The sequence below is a fragment of the Budorcas taxicolor genome, chromosome 12 (assembly GCF_023091745.1).
Source record: "Budorcas taxicolor isolate Tak-1 chromosome 12, Takin1.1, whole genome shotgun sequence".
NCBI lineage: Eukaryota > Metazoa > Chordata > Mammalia > Artiodactyla > Bovidae > Budorcas > Budorcas taxicolor.
The window spans coordinates 79,117,216-79,143,543 of record NC_068921.1 but is presented as its reverse complement, the minus strand read 5'-3'; the positions used below and the strand labels follow the sequence as shown (position 1 = coordinate 79,143,543).

Here is a 26,328-nt window from a genome sequence, read left to right as displayed (position 1 = left end):
TACTTAAATTCCCATTTGCCCAAGGCTTTAGTTTATAAGCCCTATCTGCTACTCTAAATGTTTCCAGGCTACCTAGATGAGCACACGATCTTCCTCCTTCTTAAATTGCCCTTTATTTCAATGAAATCAATGACAACAGCTTGCTTTTTTCTGGGAAGACTTTTCTGACGTCTCATCCACTTCTGCCCCAGCTAACTTTACTCCTTATACGACTGTAAGCCTTTCACTCAAGCCCCTTCTTATGGATAGACGTTCTCCAGTCCCCCTCTGGGCAGAGTCTTCTGTTATTTTTGGCTGCTGGAATCAGGGTCTAGGAGAGAGACCATGCCAGACAGGCCCTTTCTTTTCCCCACAGGAGCTGGGCTGATAAGCATTCAGTGTGCAGGTTGGTACAAAACCCCAACTGTCCACCCTCCACTTTTTTTCAAAGTGAAATGTTAAGTCCGCGTTTCAGTCCACATCACAGCCACTGGACACCATAGAGAAAAAGGTCTATTCTGCTGCTGTGATTTTTCTGCATCTTTTGAGAGTGATTCCTTTTCATGTTGAAAAAATTGTGTGTGTGTGTGTGTGTGTGTGTGTGTGTAACCTAGAAAATTGAGAAAGCCATAGAGAGAGGGAAAAAATTCTAGCAAAATAATGTCTGGGTACTGGTGGGTAATGCTACCCTAAATAACTTGGACTTCCACTGGCTGGCTTTGGTTCATAAAATGCTAATCCACTCAGATGCAGACCTCTATAAAACACTGGGGATTCAAGGCTGTATAGAAATCTCAACTCTCTTCTGCTACATAAGGTAAAGATCTGTTTAAACTAACAGTTTGAAATTATTTTGAAGGTACTAACAAGAAGTCCTTTTCAGAACTTCCCAATTATTTATTAAATATTAACCTATGATATAGAGCCTATAGTGTATTGAGCTAATGATGAACACTAGGTAGACTTCTGTAGTTGTGTTCAAGGTTGCTTTTTGGAGGAAAAATTAATTTTTCATGTCAACTACAATAATGGGGAAGGGAGTCATCTCATTCCACAGGGAAAAGTATTACTTGTTATTGAACTGAAAACAGATCTCCTTTCCTTGCATGCAAAATGAAGAAATGTCTTAAATTTGATGCTTGGGGTCCCATGGTGCTGGGAGGGTGTCTTGTAAAGAGCATTGTCTTGCTTATTCTCTGACTTTGGAGATAAGAGTAGCACCTAATACTGTATGTGTGAGAGGCTTTGCAGAGATTACCTCGATTAATTCCTACAACCATCATCTGAGATCAGAATCACCCTTATCTGCATTTTCAGCAAAGATAGTACATGGCAGAGCCAACATCCAAATGTGGGGTCCCTCCCCGAGTGCTGAAGATACCCTAGGTACTCACCAACAACCAGTCAGCTATCTTTTAGGGGAACAATTAACTTCCTGGAGCTGGGGACAAGTTGAAAAGATGAACCAAGTAAGTATCTGCAAGAGAAAAATACATCTTGAGTCGGCAAATTGGGATAAATATTTGTTTGATTCTTTATTGTTGCTGTTCAGCCCCTCAGTCACGTCCAGCTCTTTTCTACCCCATGGACTTGAGCACGCTAGGCTTCCCTGTCCTTCACCATCTCCTGGAGCTTGCTTAAACTCATGTCCATGGAGTCTGTGATGCCATCCAACCATCTCATCCTCTGTTATCCCCTTCTCCTCCCTCCTTCAATCTTTCCCAGCAGCAGGATCTATTCCAATGAATCAGTTCTTCGCATCAGGTGGCCAAAGTAATGGAGCTTCAGCTTCAGCATCAGTCCTTCCAATGAATATTCAGGGTTGATTTCCTTTAGGGTGGACTGGTTGGATCTCCTTGCAGTCCAAGGGACTCTCAAGGGTCTTCTCCAACACCACAGTTCAGAAGTTTGATTCTAGAGCATGTGAAAATGCTAAATTATATTCACAGCAGCCTCCACGGTTTGAGTCCTGCTGAACATTGACGGCAGGGCACACAACCCTTCCAGGTGCAGAATAATTAGCAATGGTGTGGCCAGTGTGGCTGGCTGCTGTCTGGAGCTGGCCGAAAAAAATATGATGGGTTAGCTGCGGAGCGTAAAAGCAGATAAGGAAAATGATTTACATTTTGTTAAAAAAAAAAAAAACAAATGAAAGACTAGAAAATATCCCTGCGACAACTAAGTGTTATGAGTCACTTTAGGGAAAAAATCAGCCAGAAAACCCATGGCTGAAGTGAGGCAACTTGGGCTGCGTCCCGCCTCATGATCAAGAACGTGGTCCCTGCAGTTGGACCTCCTGGACTGAATTCTTGGCTCTGCCTCTGGCCGGCTGCGTGATCACGGGCTGCTTTTGAGTCTCTCTGTGCCCGAATTTCTCTCATCTGAGAAGAGGCGTAATAATAGCATCTGCTTCATAGGTTTGTTGTGAAGATGAGACAAATCAATATGGTAAAAGCATGAGAATGGAGCTTGGCAGCAACCCGTGGAGTCCCGCAGGAATGCCACGCGTTCTTATTGGGACGCTGAGCAGTGATCTCCCGAGCTAGATGCTTTTTTTTTTCCCCTCCCTGAATCGGTAGGGTTTTCCTGAGCTGGTTTTCACTTCCTCTTCTGTTTCTCACCACGGCTCTAGAAGGTAGGCAGATATCATTATCTTTCCCTTTTTGCTGATGAGGAAATGGCATGGAGGGGATTAAGTGAGTCGCCAAGAGTCAGAATGGGGAGCCAACCAGCTTCCTGGCCCTCAGCCTCTAGAGCTTTCTACTATCTTGTGCTAAAGCCTCAGATGGAAAGGGAGCAGTCTTGCCTTTGGGCCAAATGCATGATGTCATCAAGCCTCGATTCACAAGATACCCGCAACAATATGTACAGCTGGGTCAGGCTTTCTTCGTCAACATTCAGTCCCAAAAGCTCTTAGAGATACACTTCAGACCGCAGCGAGGCAGCACCTGTCTCGCTACCAGAGGCTCTGTTTCTGCCTTTCTCCAGGCACAGGAAAGTTGGGGTAATGCTTCCTGGTCTCCTTCCACTTTGCTCTGCAGCACCAGGATGGCAGCTCTGGGGGGCTGCTTTCCTCGTCCAAGGAACTAAGCTGAAAAGCAGGTGTTCTTTCCGGCTCAGCAGATGCTAAGGCGATAAGCTGCACCTTGCAGAGGCTCTGGGCAATTCAGACCCGGCAGAGCTCTTGGACCCGGCTGGCTCTCTCCTCCCCAGCGGCCCCGTGATGGACGCGTGTCTGAGCTCCGAGCAGCAACCCCGGCCCCTGGAAGAGGCCCCGAGCCCCGCGGACGATGAGACTCTGCACACAGACGGCACCAGCAGATGCCCGGGAGGTAACCTCCTTCCTCACCTCTCCACCCTCTCACTTCTTTTCCTGGGGATGGCATTTTCCAGTGAACCTCAGGGGCCAGACAGTCCATTTCCTTTGAACTCTCGATCTTTTTCTGATCATGAAACGGTAGGAGGAGGCCTTTATACCAGCAGAAGCGTGGCAGTAATGGTAATAATCCCTACGTCCACAACTTTGTCTTCTCCAAATTCTAGGAGAGTCAGATGTTTGTTAACAAGAACTTTTAAAAAAGAAACGAAATCTAGATTCCTTCCTGCTCTTGGCCAAAATGCATTCCTGGCAGCCGCAGTATAGTGAATCCTCGTAAAGCCATTTTCCCATTAGGACAACATAACCAGTCAGGCTTGCGTTTCTGGACAGCGAATCAGTAGGAAATAAGTAACAGACATAACAAATGATGTCATAAGAGCCAAGTTATAACATTCAAAACATGTACTGTTGTTGATCCTGGGAAATGCTCTTCCAACTCTGCTAAACCAGGACGGTATTTATTTTTGCTAAGTTGTTTACATAAAAATGCTACTCTGCCTATCTCCAAAAGCTGACCTCTCTAAAACTATCAGGCGAGCGTGTGTGTGTGTGTGTGTGTGTGTGTGTGTGTGTGTTAGTCGCTCAGCTGTGTCCAACTCTTAGCAAGCCCATGGACTATAGCCCACCAGGCTTCTCCATCCATGGGATTCTCCAGGCAAGAATCCTGGAGTGAGTTGCCATTCCCTTCTCCAGGGGATCTTCCTGACTCAGGGATCGGAGCTGAGTCTCCCACATTGCAGGCAGATTCTTTCTGGTCTGAGCCACCAGGGAAGCTCCCATAGGTGGGCACAGGTACAATAAATGAAAATCACGCGCAGTCAACATAAATTTCTTTATCTTTGTAGCAAGGAAAGGGGTCTTATAGGAGGGATATTTTTATGCCCATGTTTCTTTACAATGTTGACCCAGAAAGGAAGACCATCAGCTTATCATTTGTCATCCTGTGAAAGAATGAGCCATTTATAAATCAGCCCATCAGCTTTTCCTACAGTCTTGAGAGGAAAGTTAGCTTCCATGTGGTGATCTGTGAGAAGAAGGAAAGAAGGACTGGTCCAGCCAATGTGGAGGGGCCAGAAACTGGCAGGAAGTGCCCTGGGTCCCTGATGGTCTGCCTGCTCCAGTGACCAGAGGCTCAGATGGAAGGCGGGCAACCCACGACTCCCTCCTCTTACCCAATGGCCTGGACCAGCTCCTGCATTTTGGGAATTTTTGTAAGCTGTTTTTTAAACATGGCCATTGTTAAAATGTAAGTCATATAAACATACAACAAAATGGATTACATAAAGGGGAAAGTTATATGAAAAACTTAGGTAATAAATACTCATGTCTCATCACGAATTATCTTCCTACATCTTAAGATCTGTGCTCTTGAGGCTGTTGGTAGATGTCGCATCCATGGTGGAAACGCCCATGATGCTCAGCAGCTGCGTCTCTTCCCTGGGGACGGCCATGTTGGGAGCGTTGTCACCATGGTGACGGCCAAATCCTACACATCAGTGCTTCCTCACTGCTCCCAGCCTGGCTGTTGGATGTTCCTGGGCACTGCATGGTCTGTTCCTCTGCCTTCTTGCTGCCTCTGAAACCAGCACTCAGAGTCAGCTGCTCAGCCTACGGGAGAAGATGGGTCCTCTTTGCTGGGTGATAGATTTGAGGTTCCTGTTGTTAGATGTCAGTTCAGTTCAGTTCAGTCACTCAGTCGTGTCCGACTCTTTGCGACCCCATGAATGGCAGCATGCCAGGCCTCCCTGTCCATCACCAATTCCCGGAGTTCACTCAGACTCACATCCATCGAGTCAGTGATGCCATCCAGCCATCTCATCCTCTGTCGTCCCCTTCTCCTCCTGCCCCCAATCCCTCCCAGCATCAGAGTCTTTTCCAATGAGTCAACTCTTCGCATGAGGTGGCCAAAGTACTGGAGTTTCAGCTTTAGCATCATTCCTTCCAAAGAACTTGCCTTATAAGAAGTTGGTGAGAATCATAGGCCCCCTTCTCTCCCCAGGGTCTCTCCAGGGCACACGACAGGAAAAGACGATTCTTTTCCTGTGCCTCAGCAGATTCTTACAAGCTTCAAGGAAGTCCGCGTTTCTTGTCTTTGTGGTCAGGACAGAGAATTCTTCTGGGGCTGGAATAGTCTAGATCGGAACCCACAGCTGAGAGCTGCAGGTGTCATTCTGTTAATTTACAAACTGGTCACTTGGCTCATGGAGGAGGCATTGGCACCTCCCGCCAGTACTCTTGCCTGGGAAATCCCATGGATGGAGGAGCCTGGTGGGCTGCTGTCTGTGGGGTCGCACAGAGTCGGACACGACTGAAGTGACTTAGCAGCAGCAGCAGCTGCTGCAGCAGCACTTGGCTCACACTACAATCAAAGACCATTTGAACACTTTTCTATAAAATGCAACACAAATGAATTTCTGGAAAAACATGAAAAAACATATAAAGGCATACATACCCAGTGCCAGCCTCAGTTTCTCATAATCAGAGTCAACGGGCATGGTCAAGCTTTCGTAAATGTTTCTCAGTGTTTACTCCACATGTCTAGACTCTTCTGACTGTGACCGTCTCACAAGGGTTTGCAGAGAAAGATGCAACAGAGAACTGCTCTAGTGCAGGCGGAATTCAGTGAAATGTGAGCTCCGAGGGGTGGACCCCTGATTTGGCTTCTTCAAAGGCCCCCCACCCTTCACACTGCACTCAGCCTCATCTTCCTTCCTGAACATATATTTCCGACTAGAGCCTACACAAGCTCACTGACAGCTCCTTTCTGCTATTCCATCCCTGGTTACCTGTCTCCAGGGGCAGCTCAGGCAACAAAGGCTGGTCTCATGCACCGCCCCGGACCCAAACTCCTCGCTACCAATGCCTCTCCCTGGGGACACCAGCAGCGCCCCCCTCTTCTGCACATGACCCCTCCATGTGCTTAGCATCCTCATTCTGACCTTTTTACTCACTTTTTTTTTTTTTTAATTAAATGCTGAAACCCTCTGGGAAACCTGTGACATTCTGGGCTTCCATGATATCATCCCTGATCAGGTGCTCTTTTCCTCTCATCTTATTTGATATCTGAGCGCCACTTGAGTGGGTCATGAGTGTAAAGGAGTATTTAAAGGAAGAGTAATTTAATAGTCGGGGCTCATCTGACAGCCTCCCCCAGGGCTGTGCAGCTGGCTCGTCTTTGGGTGACCTGTACCTTTTGAGGAGCGGTCGTAGAAGGACTTAAAGAACATGTTCCAGCCAGCATGTGGGATGTTACTTCACTTCAAGACCTAAAAATAGTCCGGTCCGTGCCTGCCCAGGTCCTTCTTACTGCAGACGGCCCAGTCTGGTAGCGTACTTGCCTCCTCGCACCAAAACTAAGGGAGAGGCGGATCCACAGTGCTCTCTGTCTGAAATTGAGGGAGGGGCCCAGGGCACCCGTTGGTGTCATGTCATCTGATAAAAGTCCCCATCAGACTGTTCCATTCCAGTCACCCCATGATATTCTGTCTGAGCTAGTTTGTGACCATTGTCACCGGTAACATTCTCTGTTTCTAGAAGATGGCTCAATCTCTTCCCATTCGACTAATTAGTATATTTGCAGTGGACCCACAAATCATGGGGGCCTTCCCTTGTGGCTTAGCTGGTAAAGAATCCACCTGCAATGTGGGAGACCTGGGTTTGATCCCTGGGTTGGGAAGATCCCCTGGAGAAGGGAAAGGCTACCCACTCCCATATTCTTGGGCTTCCCTTGTGGCTCAGTTGGTTAAAAATCTTCCTGCAGTGTGGGAGACCTGAGTTCGATCCCTGGATTGGGAAGATCCCCTGGAGAAGGGAAAGGCTACCGACTCCAGTATTCCGGCCTGGAGAATTCCATGGGCTATATAGTCCATGGGGTCGCAAAGAGTTGGACATGACTGAATGACTTTCACTTTCACAAATCATGAAACCTGTTATTTTTGGTCCCACAGATTCTAATGAGATAGAAGCATCACTTCGAAGCCTCCAGAAATTTGTTCCTACGAATTATGCCAGCTACACCCAGGAGAACTATCGGTTTGTGGGCAAGAAGATTGTCATTCAAGAATCCATCGAAAGTTACGGAGCGGTGGTGTGGCCGGGGGTGAGAGGGCCGTGACATCAGTGCATCAGGGTTTCTGGGGATGGGAATAGCACTTGTGTACAACTGTGTTGCCGTGGGCGCCTTGCCAAGTGCTTTAACATTCTGTGCTTCTCAGATGGAGGGCCCCTGGATGGCCCTGAGTGTGTTGCTGGTGTGCTTAGAAGCTGCAAGAATACAGCGTGTCTCCTAGAAACCATTTCTGCCACGCTGTGTTTCCTGAAACACTATTTTTTAACATTAACATAAACTTGAGCATATTGGGAAGTAGGATGAAAAATTCATATGAACTGTTAAGAAAGAAAAGCAGAAGAAAGTCTTTAGGGTTTAGATTTTGCAGTGGGCAAAATCTTTGGGGCCATGTCCAACAACCCTCAGGGGTCCCTCACCTTTTACGGTGTGGCTGAAAGTGAACGTGTTAGTCCCTCAGTTGTGTCGGACTCTTTGCGACCCCATGGACTGTAGCCCGCCAGGCTCCTCCGTCAATGGGATTTCCCAGGCAGGAACACTGGAGTGGGTTGCCATTTCCTTCTCCAGGGGATCTTCCCCACCAGGGAATCAAACTGGAGTCTCCTGCACTGCAGGTGGATTCTTTACCGTCTGAGCCACCAAGGAAGCCCTGGGGAGGTGGAGGAGTGTTTGCTAAAAGATTTACCTGCTCCTTCGGGAAGACCCGTCCCCGGGTGGCACCCACCGGACCAGCTTCTCACAGGGCACGCCCCACAGGAAGGGCACCTAAGCCGCCGCTCCGGAAGCCAAGTCACACATGAGTCTTGGTGGCCCTGGGGACACACCTCTGAATGCTGAAACCCCCACTCTGCAGAACGATCCTTTCTTAAGATCCAAAGGACGCCTCTCCTCAATACGTCCATTCCCCAGCCCGTGAGCTCTTGCCGCGAGTTGGATGCTGGAGCCACCTCGCACCTGTGCTTGTTCCCATCCCCCCACTCCCAGCCGCCCCGTCCAAGTCCCTCGAGAGGAGCTAAGGATGAATGGACAGACCCACGGCCTTGGGTCTGCCACCTGCCCTGGGGCAGGCCACTGTGAGTGCGGCCAGCGTGTCTCACCTGATCCTGGCCAGCCCCGACCCCTGCCACTCCAGCCTCGGCTACAAATAGTCACAAGCCCCAAGCATCCGTCAGAAGGCGAGGCCTAAAGGTGTGTGCACACTTGAGCTTTCACTCTGGTTCTTCAGCTCAGGACTCACATTCCCAACCCGGGTCACGCCCTCACGCTCACTCCCCTAGTCTCTGTGGCCACCCCCCCCGCCCCCCCCCCCATCACTGGCTGACCTGCCCCCCTCCCCCGCTGCCCCCCCCCCTCCCCGATCCCCACCCCGTTGGCTCACACAAAACGCCTCCTGCATCTGCACACATCGAATTCCCTTTATCTCTTCACAGACAGGGCAGGAGGTGGGCAGAAGGGAGTGAAGCAAGAAGGAAAGGGACCTTTGGTTTTCTGTCGGAAAATGGATCTAAGTGTATTCACCTTGGTTCTTTGTCGGTGCGGGGGGGGGGGGGGGGTTGTTTTTGTTTTGACTGTGCAAAGTACGCAATTTCTTTGCTACCACCCAAAGCATGGTCCATGGGCTGGCTGATTAGCAAGGCAGACTTGTTAAGAGTTGCAGACCTGAGTCCCACCGGACCTACTGCACGTGGAGGGGTGTCTTTAACCAGGCTCCCCAGTGATCCAAGTGTGCACTACAGTCTGGGAAGCGCTGTCCTACCAGAGTGTCTTAGATGAGCTACTTAAAAGACAAATGACTGCCCTGCTGTCCAGTATAGCAGGCAAGGTCCGAGGCAACCTGCTTGCTGATGGGCTCAGGAGGGAGGTGTTGGAGAGTTTTAGAGCTCAGTGGTCTTCCAGCAGGTGGGGACCTGATGCGACTTGCCCAGGGCGAGGGGCTGCTGTCCTGCAGCTCCTCAACTCCTGCTTCTGGAAGAGCTGAGCTGCTCTTCCTCCCTGGGGGTTGATCAAGAGTCTTCGTATACAGGCCCTTTAGCAAGTCGGCATCTCGGGTTTCTTCGACGCAAGTTGCTACTTTCATATTCCACAGGTCAAAACACACCATGGCACGTGTGCTTTGATCCCTACGGACCCCTCAGTAAGCTGGCACTGTGAACATGTCTTCTAGCAGTTCACTGGCAGTGGGGATTGGGGTCTCTGGTTTCCAGCGTCCAGTGACAAGTGTGAATGTTTTCCAGGCCATAGCGTTGTGCCAGTATTTGGAGGAACACACAGAGGAACTCAATCTCCGAGGTGCTAAGATACTGGAAATCGGTGCTGGACCAGGCCTCGTTTCCATCGTGGCCAGTATTCTGGGTGTGTCTGTCTGTCTGTTCTTGAGCTTGTTTCAAAAGATGCTCACCAGGACAACAGTAATAATACATGTTGACTGAATGATGGGCTGTGGTTTAGGTGCTTGGCCGTGATTGCCCTCACTGAGCTCCCGTAAACGTCCGGGCCAGAATGACTCCTGTTATCCCTGAGATAATTGCATCTTAGAGACGCTAACGTCCAACCCATTGCTTAGCATGTGAGAAAGGTGACATCCTGAAGGGGTGACTCTTGAGTTCCGGTTGTAAAGAGCTATTTTATGCTGTGTCCTGCTTTTCGTTGCAACTATCATAACTAAGATTTTGGAAAAAAGAAAAGAAACCAAGTCAGTGAATCCAAGATGAAAACAGATTTATACCCCAAACACCAGCTGTGCGTCCTGGACTCTGCGTAAGAGGTGGGTGTGTCTGGTCTGCGTTTGCCTACGTGATTACACATCTATCAAAATCTGTCTGGAAATATGGCGATCTACTTTGTGAACACTGATCACTTTCTTTTTTAAAATGCCTAAAAGTTAATTCAGCACATTTAATAGGGGGGAGAATCATACAAAATAGATCCTCCCCTGTGGAAAGGTGCTGATACCCTCCAGACGAGAAAACCAAGATCTTCAGATAAACACAGTTTTAGAAGGAAAACACCATGCGTTATTATAGTAAAGTGAAAGTGTTAGTCACTCAGTTGTGACTCTGTGTGACCCCATGGACTGTAGCCTGCCAGGCTCCTCTGTCCATGGGATTCTCCAGGCAAGAATACTGGAGTGGGTAGCCATGCCCTCCTCCGGGGGAATCTTCCCCACCCAGGGATCGAACCCAGGTCTCCTGCACTGCAGGCAGATTCCTTACAGTCTGAGTCGCCATGGAAGCCCCAAACCTTGGTATGTTAATTACTTTGAAATCTCCCCAAACTATAATACTGTTTTAGCATCTTTAAAAATTTTTTTAAATTTTGTTGGAGTATCATTAACAATGTTGTGATACTTTCAGGTATACAGCAAAATGATTCAGTTATATGTATACAGTATCTATCCTGCGTCAGATTCGTTTCCCATTTAGATTATTGCATAGTATTGAGCAGAGTTCCCCGGTGCCACGGTTTCAGTTTCTTAAAAGATGGAAATGTTATTCTGTCTCAGTGGTTCTCAACCAAAGGCGGTGTCTGACCCATGAAGGATATTTGGCAATGTCAGGGGACGTTTCTGAGCATCATGCCTTGGGGGTTGGCTGGGGAGGTGCTGCTTGCCCCTCGTGGATGGGGACCAGGGATGCTGCTAAACATCTTACAGGGCACAGCGCGGGGTCTACCCCACGAGAAAGAATCCAGCCCGGATGTCCAGAAGGTCAAGGTGGGAAACCCAGCTGCATTTTCCCCCTGAGAGTATGTGTCCACTGGGCTGCCCCGGTGTTTGCAGGTACTCAAGGCAGGTTTTCTTTCTCTCTTAGGGGCTCAAGTCACGGCGACAGATCTGCCTGATGTGCTGGGGAACCTACAATACAATCTCCTAAAGAACACGCTCAACTGCACCACGTATCTGCCGGAAGTGAAGGAGCTGGTGTGGGGGGAGGGCCTGGAGCAGAGCTTCCCCAAGTCCACGCTTTACTACGACTACGTGCTGGCCTCCGACGTGGTCTACCACCATTACTTCCTGGACAAGCTGCTCGCCACCATGGTGTACCTCTGTCAGCCAGGAACGGTGCTGCTTTGGGCCAACAAGTTCAGATTCAGCACCGACTACGAATTTTTAGACAAATTCAAGCAAGTTTTTGACACGACACTCTTGGCTGAATCTCAAGAGTCATCGATCAAACTCTTTAAAGGAATACTAAAATGGGACTGAACGAAACAAAATGCCTTTCGAAACATTAGTGGGTCTGTTGAACAGCGTTAGAAATTTTATAAGGTAGCGAAGGTAGTGTGTAGAATCAACGTGTCTACCTAAAATAAACCTGATTATTACAGCAGCTCTATAAAACAACCTATTTCGGATTATCTGGTTAATTGAAATATACACAGGCACAGCACGAAAACAGGAAAGTAGCTTTGTTGGCTTCCTAGAGTTCTCAATTAAGTGTTTAATAAATTTTACATGAACACATTAACTAGTGGATGTCCCCTTGTTATTTCTGCTGGAGAGCATGGTCTTAAACTTGTCAATATACACTCATCACATGCTTTTTGAAACTGACCTCGGCAGTGTCCATGTATTTTATTTCAGACTCTACTTCATACAAATTTCAGCTGTAGCAAAACGAGAGGGTACAGAGTAATAGAAAAGTTACAGGCTTAACTTAGCAACTTTGCAAAACTCAGCAGTGGCCACAGGACTGGAAAAGGTCAGTTTTCATTCCAATCCCAAAGAAAGGCAATGCCAAAGAATGCTCAAACTACCGCACAATTGCACTCATCTCACATGCTAGCAAAGTAATGCTCAAAGTTCTCCAAGTCAGGCTTCAACAGTATGTGAACCGTGAACTTCCAGATGTTCAAGCTGGATTTAGAAGAGGCAGAGGAACCAGAGATCACATTGCCAACATTCATTGGATCATCACAAAAGCAAGAGAGTTCCAGAAAAATATCTACTTCTGTTTTATTAACTATGTCAAAGCCTTTGACTGTGTGGATCACAACAAACTGGAAAATTCTTAAAAGAGATGAGAATACCAGACCACCCTACCTGCCTCTTGAGAAATCTGTATACAGGTCAAGAAGCAAGATTTAGAACTGGACATGGAATAACAGACTGGTTCCAAACAGGGAAAGGAATACATCAAGGCTGTATATTTAACTTCTATGCAGAGTATATCATGTGAAATGCCAGGCTGGATGAAGCACAAGCTGGAATCAAGATTGGTGGGAGAAATATCAATAACCTCAGATATGAGGATGATACCACCCTTATATAAGATGAAAGTGAAAGAAGAGAGTGAAAAAGTTGGCTTAAAACTCAACGTTCAGAAAACTAAGATCATCACTTCATGGCATAGTGACAGACTTTAATTTTGGGGGCTCCAAAATCACTGCAGATGGTGATTGCAGCCATGGAATCAAAAGACGCTTGCTCCTTGAAAGAAAATCTATGACCAACCTAGACAGCATATTAAAAAGCAGAGACATTACTTTGCTGACAAAGGTCCGTCTAGTAAAGGCTATGGTTTTTCCAGTAATCATGTATGGATGTGAGAGCTGGAGTATAAAGCTGAGCACCGAAGAACTGATGCTTTTGAACTGTGGTGTTGGAGAAGACTCTTGAGAGTTCCTTGGACTGCAAAGAGATCCAACCAGTCCATCCTAAAGGAGATCAGTCCTGAATATTCATTGGAAGGACTCATGCTGAAGCTGAAACTCCAATACTTTGGCCACCTGATTTGAAGAACTGACTCATTGGAAAAGACCCCGATGATGGGAAAGATTGAGGACAGGAGAAGGGGACGACAGAGGATGAGATGGTTGGATGGCATCACTGGCTTGATGGACATGAGTTTGAGCAAGCTCCAGGAGTTGGTGATGGACAGGGGAGCCTGACGTGCTACAGTCCATGGGGTCGCAAAGAGTTGGACACAACTGAATGACTGAACTGAACTGACTGATAGGCGTAACACTGGCTGAAACGGAAAAATACAGATACAGTGCTGGGACGAGGAAATGGGTCTTTTCTAAGGGCCTGGAACTAGTGCTGAGAACACTGTATACCAGCCCCTGGTGCTTCTTTCAGATGTTCACCTGCATCCAGACCTTTCCACTGCTTTCAATGGTGTGGTGCAGACACTGGCTACCAGCACCAGAGAGGAAACCTGTCTCAATTTCTAATAGCACTATTTTGCTAGTGTCATCATTTGAATCAACCGTCAGCTGCTTTGCAGTATTTCTCTATTGGCTTATTAAGAGACGATATATCCTGTATGCTGTTGGCTTGTAACGTAACTCTCACAATGAACCTGTTAAGTAAATTATTGGCAAAGACAGTCTGTGAAACAACCAGCAAACAATTTGCTGAAACAATTTATCTCCTCAGGAGATGTTATCCTTAACAAAATTTCAATCATAATAATGATTATTACTAAAGACTGTTTCTGAACTTAATATAGATGAAATCTAACCATGTATATTCTTTTATGATATGGTTCTCCACTGAACACTGTATTTATGAGACTTATCACGTGTTAACTCGTAAAGCCTTTTTTGAGGCTGATGTACATTTTCCAAATTAATTTAGTAATTCTTTTAAAAGTCATGTTTTTTTTGAAGTAAATATGTATAAAAATAAATGTACACACCATTAAACTACTATTTTGGGAATTCCCTGGCGGTCTGGTGGTTAGAACTCTGCCCTTTCACGGATGAGGTTGTGGATTTGATCCCTGGTAGGGTCTAAGATCTCAATAAGCCATGTGGCACGATAAAAACAATACAAAAAACCCCGTTTTTCTGTGACGATAGGAAAGAGTATAAAGAAAGAATGTATGTATATGTGTAACTGAACTTAAATAAAAAATTTTAAGGTTATCACTTTTCCTCAGGTATCAACCTCATAGAAATGTGTTTTGTGTTTTGCTAAGGATGCCTTCTCCTGGGATGCATTTGGGTCTGCCTGTCAGCATGGAGGCACCAAGAGATCTCAACAGAAAAAGGGGCTAACAAGGCAGCTTTGTGTCACTACCCGTGGGTAAAACTGAGGGACTGGTCTTCCTAGGATAAACAGTTCACAGCAGATTCTGCCAGCCTGTGGACCTATCTCTAACTTCCACAGCAAACTTAAAATTATCTGAGAAAGACTTATATCTCATTGAAAGAAGTATTTGGATACAAAAGTCCTTGGTACAAGAGAGACAGATGTGACTCATATTAAAAAAAAAATCCATCTGTGTATGAATTTTATGGTGTTATCATAAATACATTCATGCTGTATCATACATTCTATTAAGAAGCGCTGTCAATCACCACCTCTCTCTGCAGACTGGTACCCCACCTGATTGCCTTGCACTACATGAGGGCCTTGACGGCACCAGAGGACCAGGCTCCTGTGGGCCTGGCTGCCATGAGGGCCTGGCGGTTCACTGCACTCGGAACTCCACACTTCCTTCCACGTTAAAAAATACAGCAAAAAGACCAAAACCTGAATAATAAAGTGAGAAATCAGGGAACTCTGTAACAATGGTGATTTTACATAAAAAAGTATTTGAAGGATTCACTATATCCTGACACAACTCACAAGGTAGTACTTCAAAATAAATCTATACATCTATTACTAGGAAGTTTCTAATCTTAAAATTACATTAAAATTGGATACTAAAGTCATATTCTTGAAAAAAAAAAGTGTAATTTCAATGAAATGGTGTAACTTCTGTCAGTGAAAGAGCATCTCTGAAAATTCTCTCCTCCATTAGGTTAAGAGAAAACTGACAAAAATTCTCAGAACAACTTTTTCAAAACTCAATCATTTCCCAGAAAACGCCATGTGCAAGGCCGTCTTGGACAGGACTCAGCTTTCTCATGGACCAAGACGCCTTTTCCCGGGGGTGTTTGTTGAGATAATTATAAGCAACTGTATAATTCTGTGGCTGCCTGAGATGACGGACAACTGTTGGGACTAATTCAAAAGCTTAAAGGGAAATGAGATGCTCAGAGGGACTCTGAAAGCTGTCATATTCCTGGATGTCAGCCACACATGTTGTGGGGCTGAACACTTCCTCATGGAAGACCTGAGCACTTACCCATGGCTGAGCCTGAGGCTCTGTGCGGCAGGAAGTTCTTTCGGAAATGAAAAACTTGTTATAAAACACTTTCTCTCATTAGTAGTCAGCCAGCAGCATGACCTTGGGGAGCCACCCTAGCCCTCCTGAATGTCTCGATTTCCTGACTGGACTGAACCTGTGTATGTGGGGGCCCATATATGTTTAGGTGAAAGTCTGTGTGTGTGAGAGAACGTGAATGTGGCTGTTCATGGATGGACTTTAGATGAACAAAGATGGCTCAGAAACTACAAAATGTCTGCATGCATATTTGCACTTTTTCATCAAGGGTCTGATGATTTCATCACATAGAGGAGTGAATTACTCAAAAAAGTTACGAATGATTAACAAGATCAGATCTCTGGCAGGCCTTTTACAGCAGTGAATTCTAAGGAAAGATTTAGAAGCCACATACGCACGCACGCACACATATTTGCTATAAGTGAGTAGAGGCCTCTTAATAGTGTCTACGTGTGTTTATTTTACAGAAGAAAAATGAAGGAAGGATAGCCAGAAAGATAAAAATAATAAAATTAAACATACACAAGTTAATCACATAAAAGATGTGGAAATATATTCAAATAATTGCAAGCCTATAATAAACATTATAAATTAAATTACTTCATATTGAATTTTTTATCTGTAGGTTTAATATATTATTTCTGTTCTAACCCCAAATTTTATTCATGAAAAATTAAGACCAACTTTAAGAAGCTTCAATATTCACTTTTATTATTTATAAAAAAATTAAGGTATCAGAGTGCATATGGTGTACGGCGATCTTGGTTTTGCACATTTATTCACGTTGTTTACATTATTTCAACTGTAATAAACAAACCATATGGGTGTCTTTACAATACCTGATACAGAGTTAAGCTGTCTGGCACTTATACATGTATTATTAATTCATTCTGATGCTCTGCACGTCAAGAGATATTAAGAATGACTGGCTTGAAATAACTCCAAGATGAAGAGTGATTGAAGCAGTTATGCTCCAGCATTTGCCACGCATTTATTTGTGCCGGTTTTATTTTTTCCCCTTAATTGAATGTAAACGTTTGCCAAAAAAAAAAAAAAATCTGGAAATGAAGTTCTGTTACTTTTTAGTCCAATAAATAATTTTAGCTACGCTTAATGTAGCTTTTTTAAGGCCTTCATACCATTCAAAAAAATTAAAGTCAAGCATGTTAAAACCCTGTTCATTTATAAAATAAAAAATAGAATTTTACAGGTTTGCAGTTAAAAGTTACTGTTCAAATCCTCTCATGCATGTAAGAGCTGCAACCCAACTGAAAGTCCTTGGTGCTGGCACCCAGGGCACAGCCCGCTGCCAGCAATGTGAGGCATTGAGAAAACACCATGATGTCAGAGGTCTAGGTTTACATGTATTAAGCCACACGCCAGCAAATTCTCTGATAAATACACATCATTTTAATAATCAGTATTTGATAGCGGATGAAAACATGCATTAGACTAAAAATGCCACAGATTTGTTTTTATATCCATTCACTATAAAACCTTCTCTTTTTAAAATGTAAAGTCTTGGTTCCTATCTTAGAATACACAGTAATCAGGAGGATACATGATGGGGAGCCAGTTTTCAGTAAAAGACGCACAATGGGTCCATCCAAGCAGCTTCATCAGCTGTAATAAAACATGAAAATAATAAAACATACAAAAATACTATTAAAAAAAGATGTTCCAAGCTCAGTATTTAGGGTAAATTCCGTGTTAAATATGTAGCAATAATAAAGAAGTAGCAGGCAGAACTTCCCTTCCATCCAACCCACCATCAACCCACCCACCAACCTTCCTTCCTACCAACCAGTATTCTTCATGACCAACTAGTCAACCAACTTTCCTACCAACCAACCTAAAGGTGAAACTTGCTCTGTCATCCTTTGCAACCCCATGGACTATACACAGTCCATAGAATTCTCCAGGCTAGAATACTGGAGTGGGCAGACTTTCCCTTCTCCAGGGGATCTTCCCAACCCAGGGATTGAACCCAGGTCTCCCACATTGCAGGCGGATTCTTTACCATCTGAACCACTAGGGAAGCCCAAGAATACTGGAGTGGGTAGCCTGTCTGTCCCTTCTCCAGGCGATCTTCCTGACCCAGTAATAGAACCGGGGTCTCCTGCATTGCAGGCGGATTCTTTCCCAACTGAGCTACCAGGGAAGCCCACCAACCAACCTCCCTGGTGATTATCATCATTCAGGGAGACTTTCCTGCTTCCCTCCCGTCTTCCTCCCCATCAACATGACTTGACCTGCTCCTTTCTTCCTTCCCACCCTAGCTTCCCTGCTCTAGGTGTTAGGGAAAAGCATTCAGCAAAGTCACTTTCCACTTTCAAGAAACTTATGTTCTGTTCAGGAAAGCAAAAGCTATTGAACAGATGAATAAATAAGTAAGTAATTAAGAATATATCCGGTATATAGTAAAAATAAAATTTGCTGTTAATACAGATTGGGAGGGGGTGGGTGTCAGTCACACAGACAGGAGAAGCAGAGGGTGGATGTGAGGCGTGAGACTGAGACATGGGACACAGGTGAGCTGCGGCTGGGGAGTGCAGCAGTAGTGGGACCCCACGGGCCTCACAAGCCACGGGGAGCGTGGGCTGTACTCTGAATGTGACGGAGCTTCACCCCGAGGGTGTGAAGCTGTCCTTTCCAGCTATGTGGAGAACAGACAGCCGGCGAGTGGGCGGAGACAAGGTATGCAACGTGCCCTGATGAGCGAGTCTGGGTGGACGGCTGGCTTCACAAGTACAAGCCCTCGGTTTACAGAGTCCGTGATGGGATGACACTACCAACTGGTTCCAGGAAGAGCTCCCTCCACCTCCTCGAAGATCTGAAGACGAGAACTGAGATCTTACGGGGCTTCCCTGGTGGCTCAGAGGTAAACAAGCCGCCTGCCAATGCGGGAGACGCAGGATGGATTCCTGATCTGGGAGGATGCCACCTGCCGCGATGCAGCTAAGGTGGTGTGCCACAACCACCGAGCCTGTGCCCTAGAGCCCGGGAACTGCAAGTGCTGAGGCCTGTGAGCCCTGGAGCCCCTGCTCTGCGACAAGAGACGCCACGATGAGAAGCCCGCTCAGCGCAACCAGAGAGGAGCCCTCACTCACGGCAGCTCGGGAACAGCCCACGCAGCAGTGAGGATTCCCAAAGAAATAAAAACATTTTTTTGATAAAACAGAAAATTTTCAAATGTTTTACAATCTGAACTGACTTGGTAAAGATACACAGAAGAGGTCTAAGAGTAAAGATAAGCTGTAGTTTAACTACCAAAAATGGCCACAGCTAAGTCTTTACTGCCACCTGAAATATGAAGACCAGGCCCCTGGCCGCCTTTGGCGTGACCAGTTCTCCTCAACTGGCATCTACCTTTCTGGCATAAACTAATCATGTTTGTTCCAAGACAAGAATAGGCTGAAACAATTTCTTCAGAATTCACTAAGTTTTTACACCTGACATTTAATTTGTGCAGAAAGCTCAAGCACAGAACTTGCTTGCATATAACACATGGTAAAATAAAAAATGGCCTATCATTTTAAATGACAAATCAAATCAAACAAACTCTAAAAGCTCAACCATTTTGGCTCTGAGCCAACATGTATTTAAAAAGAATTATTTTCTTTCATAAAGGAAACCTGTCTTCTAACTACATAAAATCTCCAACACATTTGGCCTGTGTTGAAAACACTAGAGGCTAAATATAGGTTTTCTGGACAGGAGTGAGACACATTTAAAAAAACTGTAAACAGCTTACTATCTTTCATGCTGCTGCTGCTGCTGCTAAGTTGCTTCAGTCGTGTCCGACTCTGTGCGACCCCAGAGACGGCAGCCCACCAGGCTCTTGCGTCCCTGGGATTCTCCAGGCAAGAACACTGATAGTATATTTCACATGACGTCATTAGACTAATAATTAAAAGTCACGATGAAGTTGGGGTTATCCTATCACTACCATGAGGCTTTCTAACTATTCTGTCACTAACGAAAGACATTCAACACTGCTGATTTAAATACTGAATACAATTTACTTACTTGAATACAATTTTTCCAGTTTTCTTTTGTTGGTTTTTCTTCTACAAGTTTGGTTGCAAATTTAAGGCCTCTCCCATACATTTTATTCACTAATGCATGCTTGTATGCAAATGTCAAAACCTAGAATATAAAACAAGATACAGCTTATCTACAAAATAGTTGACAACTTAAGCTATTGCTTTAATAATGAAAGAATTGAAGCATTAACAGAAGTGTAACTTTTCAAATGAACATATCACATCAAGCCAATGTTTAAAACTTTCTAAAGGAACAATCGGTGTCTTTAAAAGACCTGAGTATTACACAGAGCAGATAACTGATTGGGGGAAGAAAGCTATTATGATAAATCATTAGCAGTTACTTGTAACCATTTATTTTTCCCTGCCTCAGTAGACCATGTTTTGTCAAGACCCTTCACTATGACCCATCCATCTTGGGTGGCCCTACATGGCATGGCTGATGGCTTCATTCAATGACACAAGCCCCTTCATCACAAGGCTGTAATCCATGAAAGGGGTTTCTATGCAATAGTCTCTACTTTTAGAATGTGGAGAATGTCCTCAAAGAAAGGAATCCTATTCACATTTATTTGTATTCTAGTGTCAAGCAAAGGGTTCAACAACTGTTGCTACAAACACAGATAGGTAATAAAACGCAGAAGCGGCCCTGAATAACAGAAGCACTATGGCAAGAAGGGAATTACTTGTAACAATTTTACCGTGATGCTCAAGTGTTTAGCCACTGGCTGTTGGACCAGGCTCTTACTCATCTTTTCCCAGCAGCCAAGTGCAGTGTCTGGCACATGGCAGACATGTGGTAACTGTTGTAGTAACAGTGAGTATTGCTGACGCCCATCCAGGCTCTCAACACTCACTCCTGAGAGCCTGTGGGAGCCCACAGCCCACATCAGAAGCCAGCCACCCGCCTCGGCTAGTGTGGTCAGTGCTGCAGGGGCAGGCCTGGTTCAGGCTCCAGGCGCTGATTTCAGATCTAAATTCTTAACCTTTGGGACTGACTCCTTCAGTCTTCAGAACAGAACTGAGTTCCTTCTCTAACCACACTTCTGTACTCAGGTGGGAAAACCTGGTGGACAGGAAGAATTTTCTCCTACTTCCATCCAGAGGTCTTTACTACTAATTACCATAGCTGCTCTTGAAAACAAGCATCTGTCTGCTTATAACAAACAAACAAAAATCAACAACACACCCAAGAGTTTGTGCTGGGTAAGAAGCATTCTACTGACTTCATTTCCTTTATGTCCAGGAGAAAGGCAGGCTGACAGCTACCTGCAGTTACATAATCTCTACCGTAAGAATTACAGCTGAGTGCCAGAAGGGATTTAAAATGCTTCTATAATGAAAATCCAAAAAGCTCATCCAGGTTACTTTTTCTAAAACTAGGTTTTAAAAACTGGTCAGCTACAATTGAGGTGAGAACTAACCAGAATACCCTCGCCTCCAACCCTGACAAGTGAGCATGCGGACAGGTGTGGGAGGCAGAAGACAGCTCCCAGGTGCCTCAGTTTGGGCTTCTACGTAAACAGTGTGACCCGAGCCTCCAACTCTTTCCAAACTAGCGTTGCCACCGTTAGCCGTGCACACAGACCGAACAACGGTCGAGTGGTTTTCAAAGCCGGGAAACCAGGGGGACAGCTCACTGGGACCGCGGCTTCTTCAGAGCCCAGCTCAGCTTCCATCCATGTACTCCGTCCTCTCTGGTTAGCCCACTGGGCCCAAGAGAGGCCTGGGACACACCCTCAAGAGCTGGGCCCAAACAAAAAGCAGAAAGGGTACCTTATTGTCAAAAAGATCGGTCCACTTGGTCGTCTCCCAGAAGGTCTCCGTCAGAGAGTCCAGGGTGCTCTCTCCTTCCTCCTCTCGCCCCTCCGAGTCACTTGACACGGCACCATCTTGATCCTGGGCCTGGAGAAGGTGGTCGGCCAGGGCGCAGCCTTTCCGGCAGAGCGCGTCTACCAGCGTCGACTTCTGCTTGTCCATGTCACTGCACACCAAGCCCAGAACAGTCCACAGGTCAGTAACACGGCATTAAGAGCACAGCCTTATCTGAGATTAAACTCATTCACCTCTTGCCTGAGGTTTACAACACAGAAATATCGTACAGCCCTGGACAGACGTTTGCTGGTACGACACATAAGCCATGTATTCACACGCACGGATTACATGAGTTAGGGTCGCTGTACTTGGTTGAAACAGCATGCCATATGCAACAGAGGGGAAAGAGTGCTGGGTTCTAAATTCTGTTGGCTACAGAAGTCTTAGAACAGCATCTTCTAAGTGTTTAGGCTTCTCGTAAATATCACTTATCACATATTTCTGTAGTCGTGAACTTCCGTACATGCGCAGAAATCCAACGCTTACTCTGCATGTGCCAGCAAGCGGTTTTAGTATTCTAACGTATTAACTCATCTATACTCAGAATAATTCTGTGAGTAAGCGACCACCAATTGCCCCCCATTTTCCACAGGAGGAAACTGAGGCACAAAGACATCAGGCGATCTGTTCAAGGCCCCAGTCAGGAAGTGCCAGGGCCAGGACTCAGCTCCGCGGTTGGTCCTGCACCTGCTGCTCTCATTCCCGAGGCCCCCTGCTTTCCCGGGAGGCGTCTCTGTTTTTGGATGTATTCCAAGTGCCCAGAATAATGCCTGGCACGGAACACTCAATAAACCGTTGCTGAATGAAATGCAGTAACAGCCTACACTCTGGGGAACAGCGTGCACTTCAGAAAGCTTGCTTATTTGAGGCACCCTGTCCAACTTGGGTGCGAATGAGGACTAATGTGCTGCGATGACGACCAGGAGGCACTCAAAGATGGGATGGACAAGCTATCGAATGGCGAGGGGGATTCTGAGGATGCAGAGTGAAACGTGCCCCATATGAAATCCACAGGGACCATCAAGTCAACAGTAATCAGTACAAAAGACAACTAACACGAGAAGGGAAAAAAACCGCCAAACAACGCAGTAACCTGCTACAACCTGAGCTACCCACCATCATACACTTGCAACGCAGATGAAATTATGCCTAAAAGATGCCTAAGAGTTTATCAGCAAAGCGTTTCAAAGTTTTAAAAGAGCCCACTCTCACTCTTTTCATGGAGACGTTTCTGGGTACCTGACGTGCTTGGTCACTCTGGACTAGAGAACAGAAGGACCGATGGGCTTGGGGCAACTATGCAGCTTTTTATTGAATGGGGTCCACTCACTCCCCAACCTTGTAGATGCCGCACAGCATCTGGAATGTCTCAGGAGTATTTCACCTGTGCTCACAGTAACTCCAGGAGTCAGGCACAGGCACTGTGCCCACTCTGTGAAGAAGTGGGGCCGTGGAACAAGAAGGGGCAGGCACGGCGAGGTCTGGACATCTGGTCGCCCGTGGCATCCTGACCGACTGTGCCCGCTGCCCCGAGAAGGGCTGGAGGATGCAGAGGGTGGAGGCCAGGCTGGGGGGAGGGTGAGCTGGACAAGCCAGGCCTGGATCAGGTCACCTGTAAGACACCCTGCTATTTCCACATTCTCTGATCCAACAGCCCAGATTCCATGTATCTGGAATATTCTTTTCCTCCCCTCTTCCAAGAACTGACCTGTTCAGATTAAATACCTATCATTCCATGGGGTTTATTCCTTCTCGAAAAAAATAAGTCAGTTCTCCTTCCCATAAGCCTTCACAATTTAAAATACTTCTAACCCTGAGTCACATTCTATCTCACCATTTCATGTTCTGTATTAGACAGTACATTTTCTAGGAGTAGAAACTGTCTGGTTCATTTTTTTTTTTTTTTACATTCCTCTCAAGGGTGTCCCATGCAGTGTTTGCTCAATAAACATCTCTGAATCAAATTTAGTTAGGGACTGATAAAGGTGGTAATAGATACATTTGAGGAAGCAACTTCAATGAGACACTTTAGTAGCCAGAGTAAATTGCAGTTTAAATGTAATTAAAACTTAGTATTAGATCACCAAAAAATTATAATTTTTAAGATTACAAAATGGCTGTCTTACAATCATTGACACAAGTGACTTAAGTGAAAAAGCAGTTTTGCATGGAAATGAGAAATTAATGCTCCTAGGAATCCCTTGTAGATAACTGGTGGCTACACTGTCCACTATTATTATTATTTTTTTAACACCAAAAACATTTTGTATTGGGATATAAGTCAATTCCACTATAATTATTAACAAGAACATAGCAACGTTTCAACAAGACTCCATGGAATGATGCTGACAATGGCCAACCACCTATTTTGCAAATATTTTATTCTGTTTGAAAACTGCTGCTTGTAAGATTCATAAGACCTATATCAGCAGTATGAATGATGTAATGCCAAGGGTTCTAGTATTTACCATCAAGCATTTTGTATTAAAAAAAAAACAAACAAAACTGACTGCAGCAGGTGGAATCTTTAGAGGAAATGACCATCCTTTCAGGCAGTCTGCACAGTTTCCGTTTATTAGTTATAGCAACTCTAAGAGAAGGTGGGACTGTCTACCCTTGTCAGTTAAGGACCCTGGGGTTGGAAACGAACCCAGGCAACAGAGGAAGTGATCCTGGACGATCCATCAGGAGATGAAGGCAGGAGGTCACGAAGGGTGGACAGTCACAGCAGCACGTGGGAACACTTTCACGTGGAGGGAAACTAATAAATGCACAAATCTGGCTTCACTTGTTTTACATATCACACTAGGGTTTATTAAGGTTAAAATATAATCCCCCTTCTCAAGTATTACTATCAACCCAGTTTCATAAAACTGAGGTTGCAAGATAATAGTTTTAAGCTAATTTTCTTATCACTTTATTAAGCGTTACAAGCTAAATTTGGAGTGTGTCATGCTATTATTGGTCAATAATTAGTTGAAAAATTAGTTTTATAAGCTGCTATGTGCTTCTCCATATATCCAGTTCACACAAACCCCCAAATGGTTGGACTGTGTGATCAGTCATTCTCATCTCTCCACCACGACAGCACCTGATGGTGGAGAAAGCCAATGACTTTGCTTTTTCTTAAACGACCAGAGAAATCTACCACCAAACATTTAAGGAGGGCGTATCCCCAACCTGATAACTCCAACGATAAGGATATAGACAAATACCAGAAAAGGAGGATATTTTCAATAACCAAAAAAGTAACTAAGAAATGAGATGCAAGAAAGAGTATTTACTGGTTAGGTACTTTTTTATAATAGCTGCATCAGGCCTGGGGTCAGTCTTCATCGCAATATAAACTGCTAGGGCTGTTTGATCTATATGAGAAATTACAGCATTTGCAGCTTCAACAATTTCATTCAGTCTTTTCATTCGTTCCTGAGGAGGAAAGAAAAGAATAAATAAGAAAATGGAAGTACCTACAAGTAGCCAGACTGGGAGGAGTGATGATTGCCAATGGTGCAGGGGCAGGCAGGCTGTGCAGGCCAGGGGCCGGGTGCCACCTCCCGGTGTGACCTTCATGACCACCAGCATCTCTAGAGAACCTGAGCGCAGACGGGAAAATACCTGCCCCTACACTCCCTGCTGGCACTGAACAGTAAGACTAAGCGAGAGACCAAGTTCATAGAGACATAAACTGTTTTCTCCAAGGCAACCCTTTTCCCGGGTATCTTATCAAGACTTTAGAAATGTGATTGGCTAGGTTACCTAGTTGCATACCACATGCAAACAGGAGTAAGAGAAGCACTAGCTGATGAGACAAATTCTTGGTTGACTTACTACTGAAATCTCAAAAATGAGAGAAAGCAGGACTAGAAACCAGAGTCTCACTTTATTTATTCCTGGGGCAGTGTGGTGGCCCCAGGAATCTGCTCCCATTGGTACCTTCTGGCTCGCGCTCAGCCCTTCAGGACTCTGAGCTGATCAGGGCTATAAGCACCGTCTACAGCCATGGCTCCCAGTGGGAGCTGGTCCAGTCGAGACAGCTGGGAGCTAGGACAATCGTTAAACACAGAGGAGGAGCACTCTGCTTCTGCTGCAGCTGCTCAGGCTTCCAGGAGGCCAGGACCACTGCCTTCTGCTTCCAGCTGTTTTCAGGGTCAACAGAGCATTCCTTAGGGTTTCCTATCTCCTCTTCCTTCCGTTGACCGAACCAGACCAGCCAAGAATATTTGTTCAACCAAATGATATAGTAATGGCCAAGTCCAGAGCTTTATGAAAATAGCTCAACAGAACATTCAAGGTGAGGACACGTTTTCAGTCACCAGGAATAGATGATCAGGACTGGACCTTTATTTCAAACACAAACATTATCTAATACTGCAAGCAAAGTAATACACTCATAGTAAAAAATGAACATGCCTAACCTTTTCAGCATCCAACTGATGAAGTCGTGCAACATACAAAGGAAGATAATTAGGGTATGTTTCCTTCAATTCATTATAAATGTCACTAGAATCCAGCCTATGGAAATAAGAAAGAAAGAAACAGTCATTATTTAGTTCTTTTAGAAAGAAAAAGATCTGTCACTCCTATTCAATACTGTTTTGAAGCTCCAGTCAATAACCTAATGCATCGATCTGAAATATAATTATTCACGAAGATTTGCAGGAAGTATAAATCCATGTATCTAGAAAACCAAAAGAATAAAACTGAAAATTATTTTAATTATGAGTTCAGTAAGATGGCTGGACAAAAATAAGCATCAACAGCTCTCCTACATACCAGCTACAACTCAATTTATTAAAAGGAAGGGAAAAAAAATCAAAAAGAGTTAAGATGAAAAGATCTAGAAAGGTCTAAGATCTACAAAGAAGG

At 45.2% G+C, this 26,328-nt stretch overlaps 2 protein-coding genes across 13 annotated transcripts in view; one reads left to right on the top strand and one right to left on the bottom strand.

Annotated features, from left to right (window-relative positions):
- The first annotated feature begins 724 nt into the window (after positions 1 to 724).
- METTL21C (methyltransferase 21C, AARS1 lysine) overlaps positions 725 to 26,328 on the top strand; it is a 239,337-nt gene continuing 213,733 nt past the window's right edge. Inside the window, exons 1-5 of one of the 9 annotated variants that reach the window (XM_052650180.1) lie at positions 725 to 796; positions 3,103 to 3,311; positions 7,306 to 7,457; positions 9,659 to 9,776; positions 11,234 to 14,234. In XM_052650180.1, coding sequence (XP_052506140.1) covers positions 3,203 to 3,311; positions 7,306 to 7,457; positions 9,659 to 9,776; positions 11,234 to 11,628 — 774 coding nt within the window. In that variant the 5' untranslated portion in view covers positions 725 to 796; positions 3,103 to 3,202 and the 3' untranslated portion in view covers positions 11,629 to 14,234. Of the gene's footprint in view, positions 797 to 1,361; positions 1,449 to 2,479; positions 2,615 to 2,842; positions 2,984 to 3,020; positions 3,312 to 7,305; positions 7,458 to 9,658; positions 9,777 to 10,202; positions 11,137 to 11,233; positions 14,235 to 26,328 lie in introns of those variants that run through there. The other 8 variants (XM_052650183.1, XM_052650177.1, XM_052650179.1 and 5 more) reach the window with 8 other exon arrangements.
- The window catches only part of TPP2 (tripeptidyl peptidase 2), a 58,245-nt gene continuing 48,845 nt past the window's right edge, over positions 16,929 to 26,328 (bottom strand). For all 4 annotated transcript variants that reach the window (XM_052650172.1, XM_052650174.1, XM_052650175.1 and 1 more), the window contains 5 exons: positions 25,878 to 25,974; positions 24,758 to 24,888; positions 21,364 to 21,571; positions 19,571 to 19,690; positions 16,929 to 17,164 (listed from right to left, as the gene is read on the bottom strand). In XM_052650172.1, coding sequence (XP_052506132.1) covers positions 17,075 to 17,164; positions 19,571 to 19,690; positions 21,364 to 21,571; positions 24,758 to 24,888; positions 25,878 to 25,974 — 646 coding nt within the window. In that variant the 3' untranslated portion in view covers positions 16,929 to 17,074. The remainder of the gene's footprint in view (positions 17,165 to 19,570; positions 19,691 to 21,363; positions 21,572 to 24,757; positions 24,889 to 25,877; positions 25,975 to 26,328) is intronic.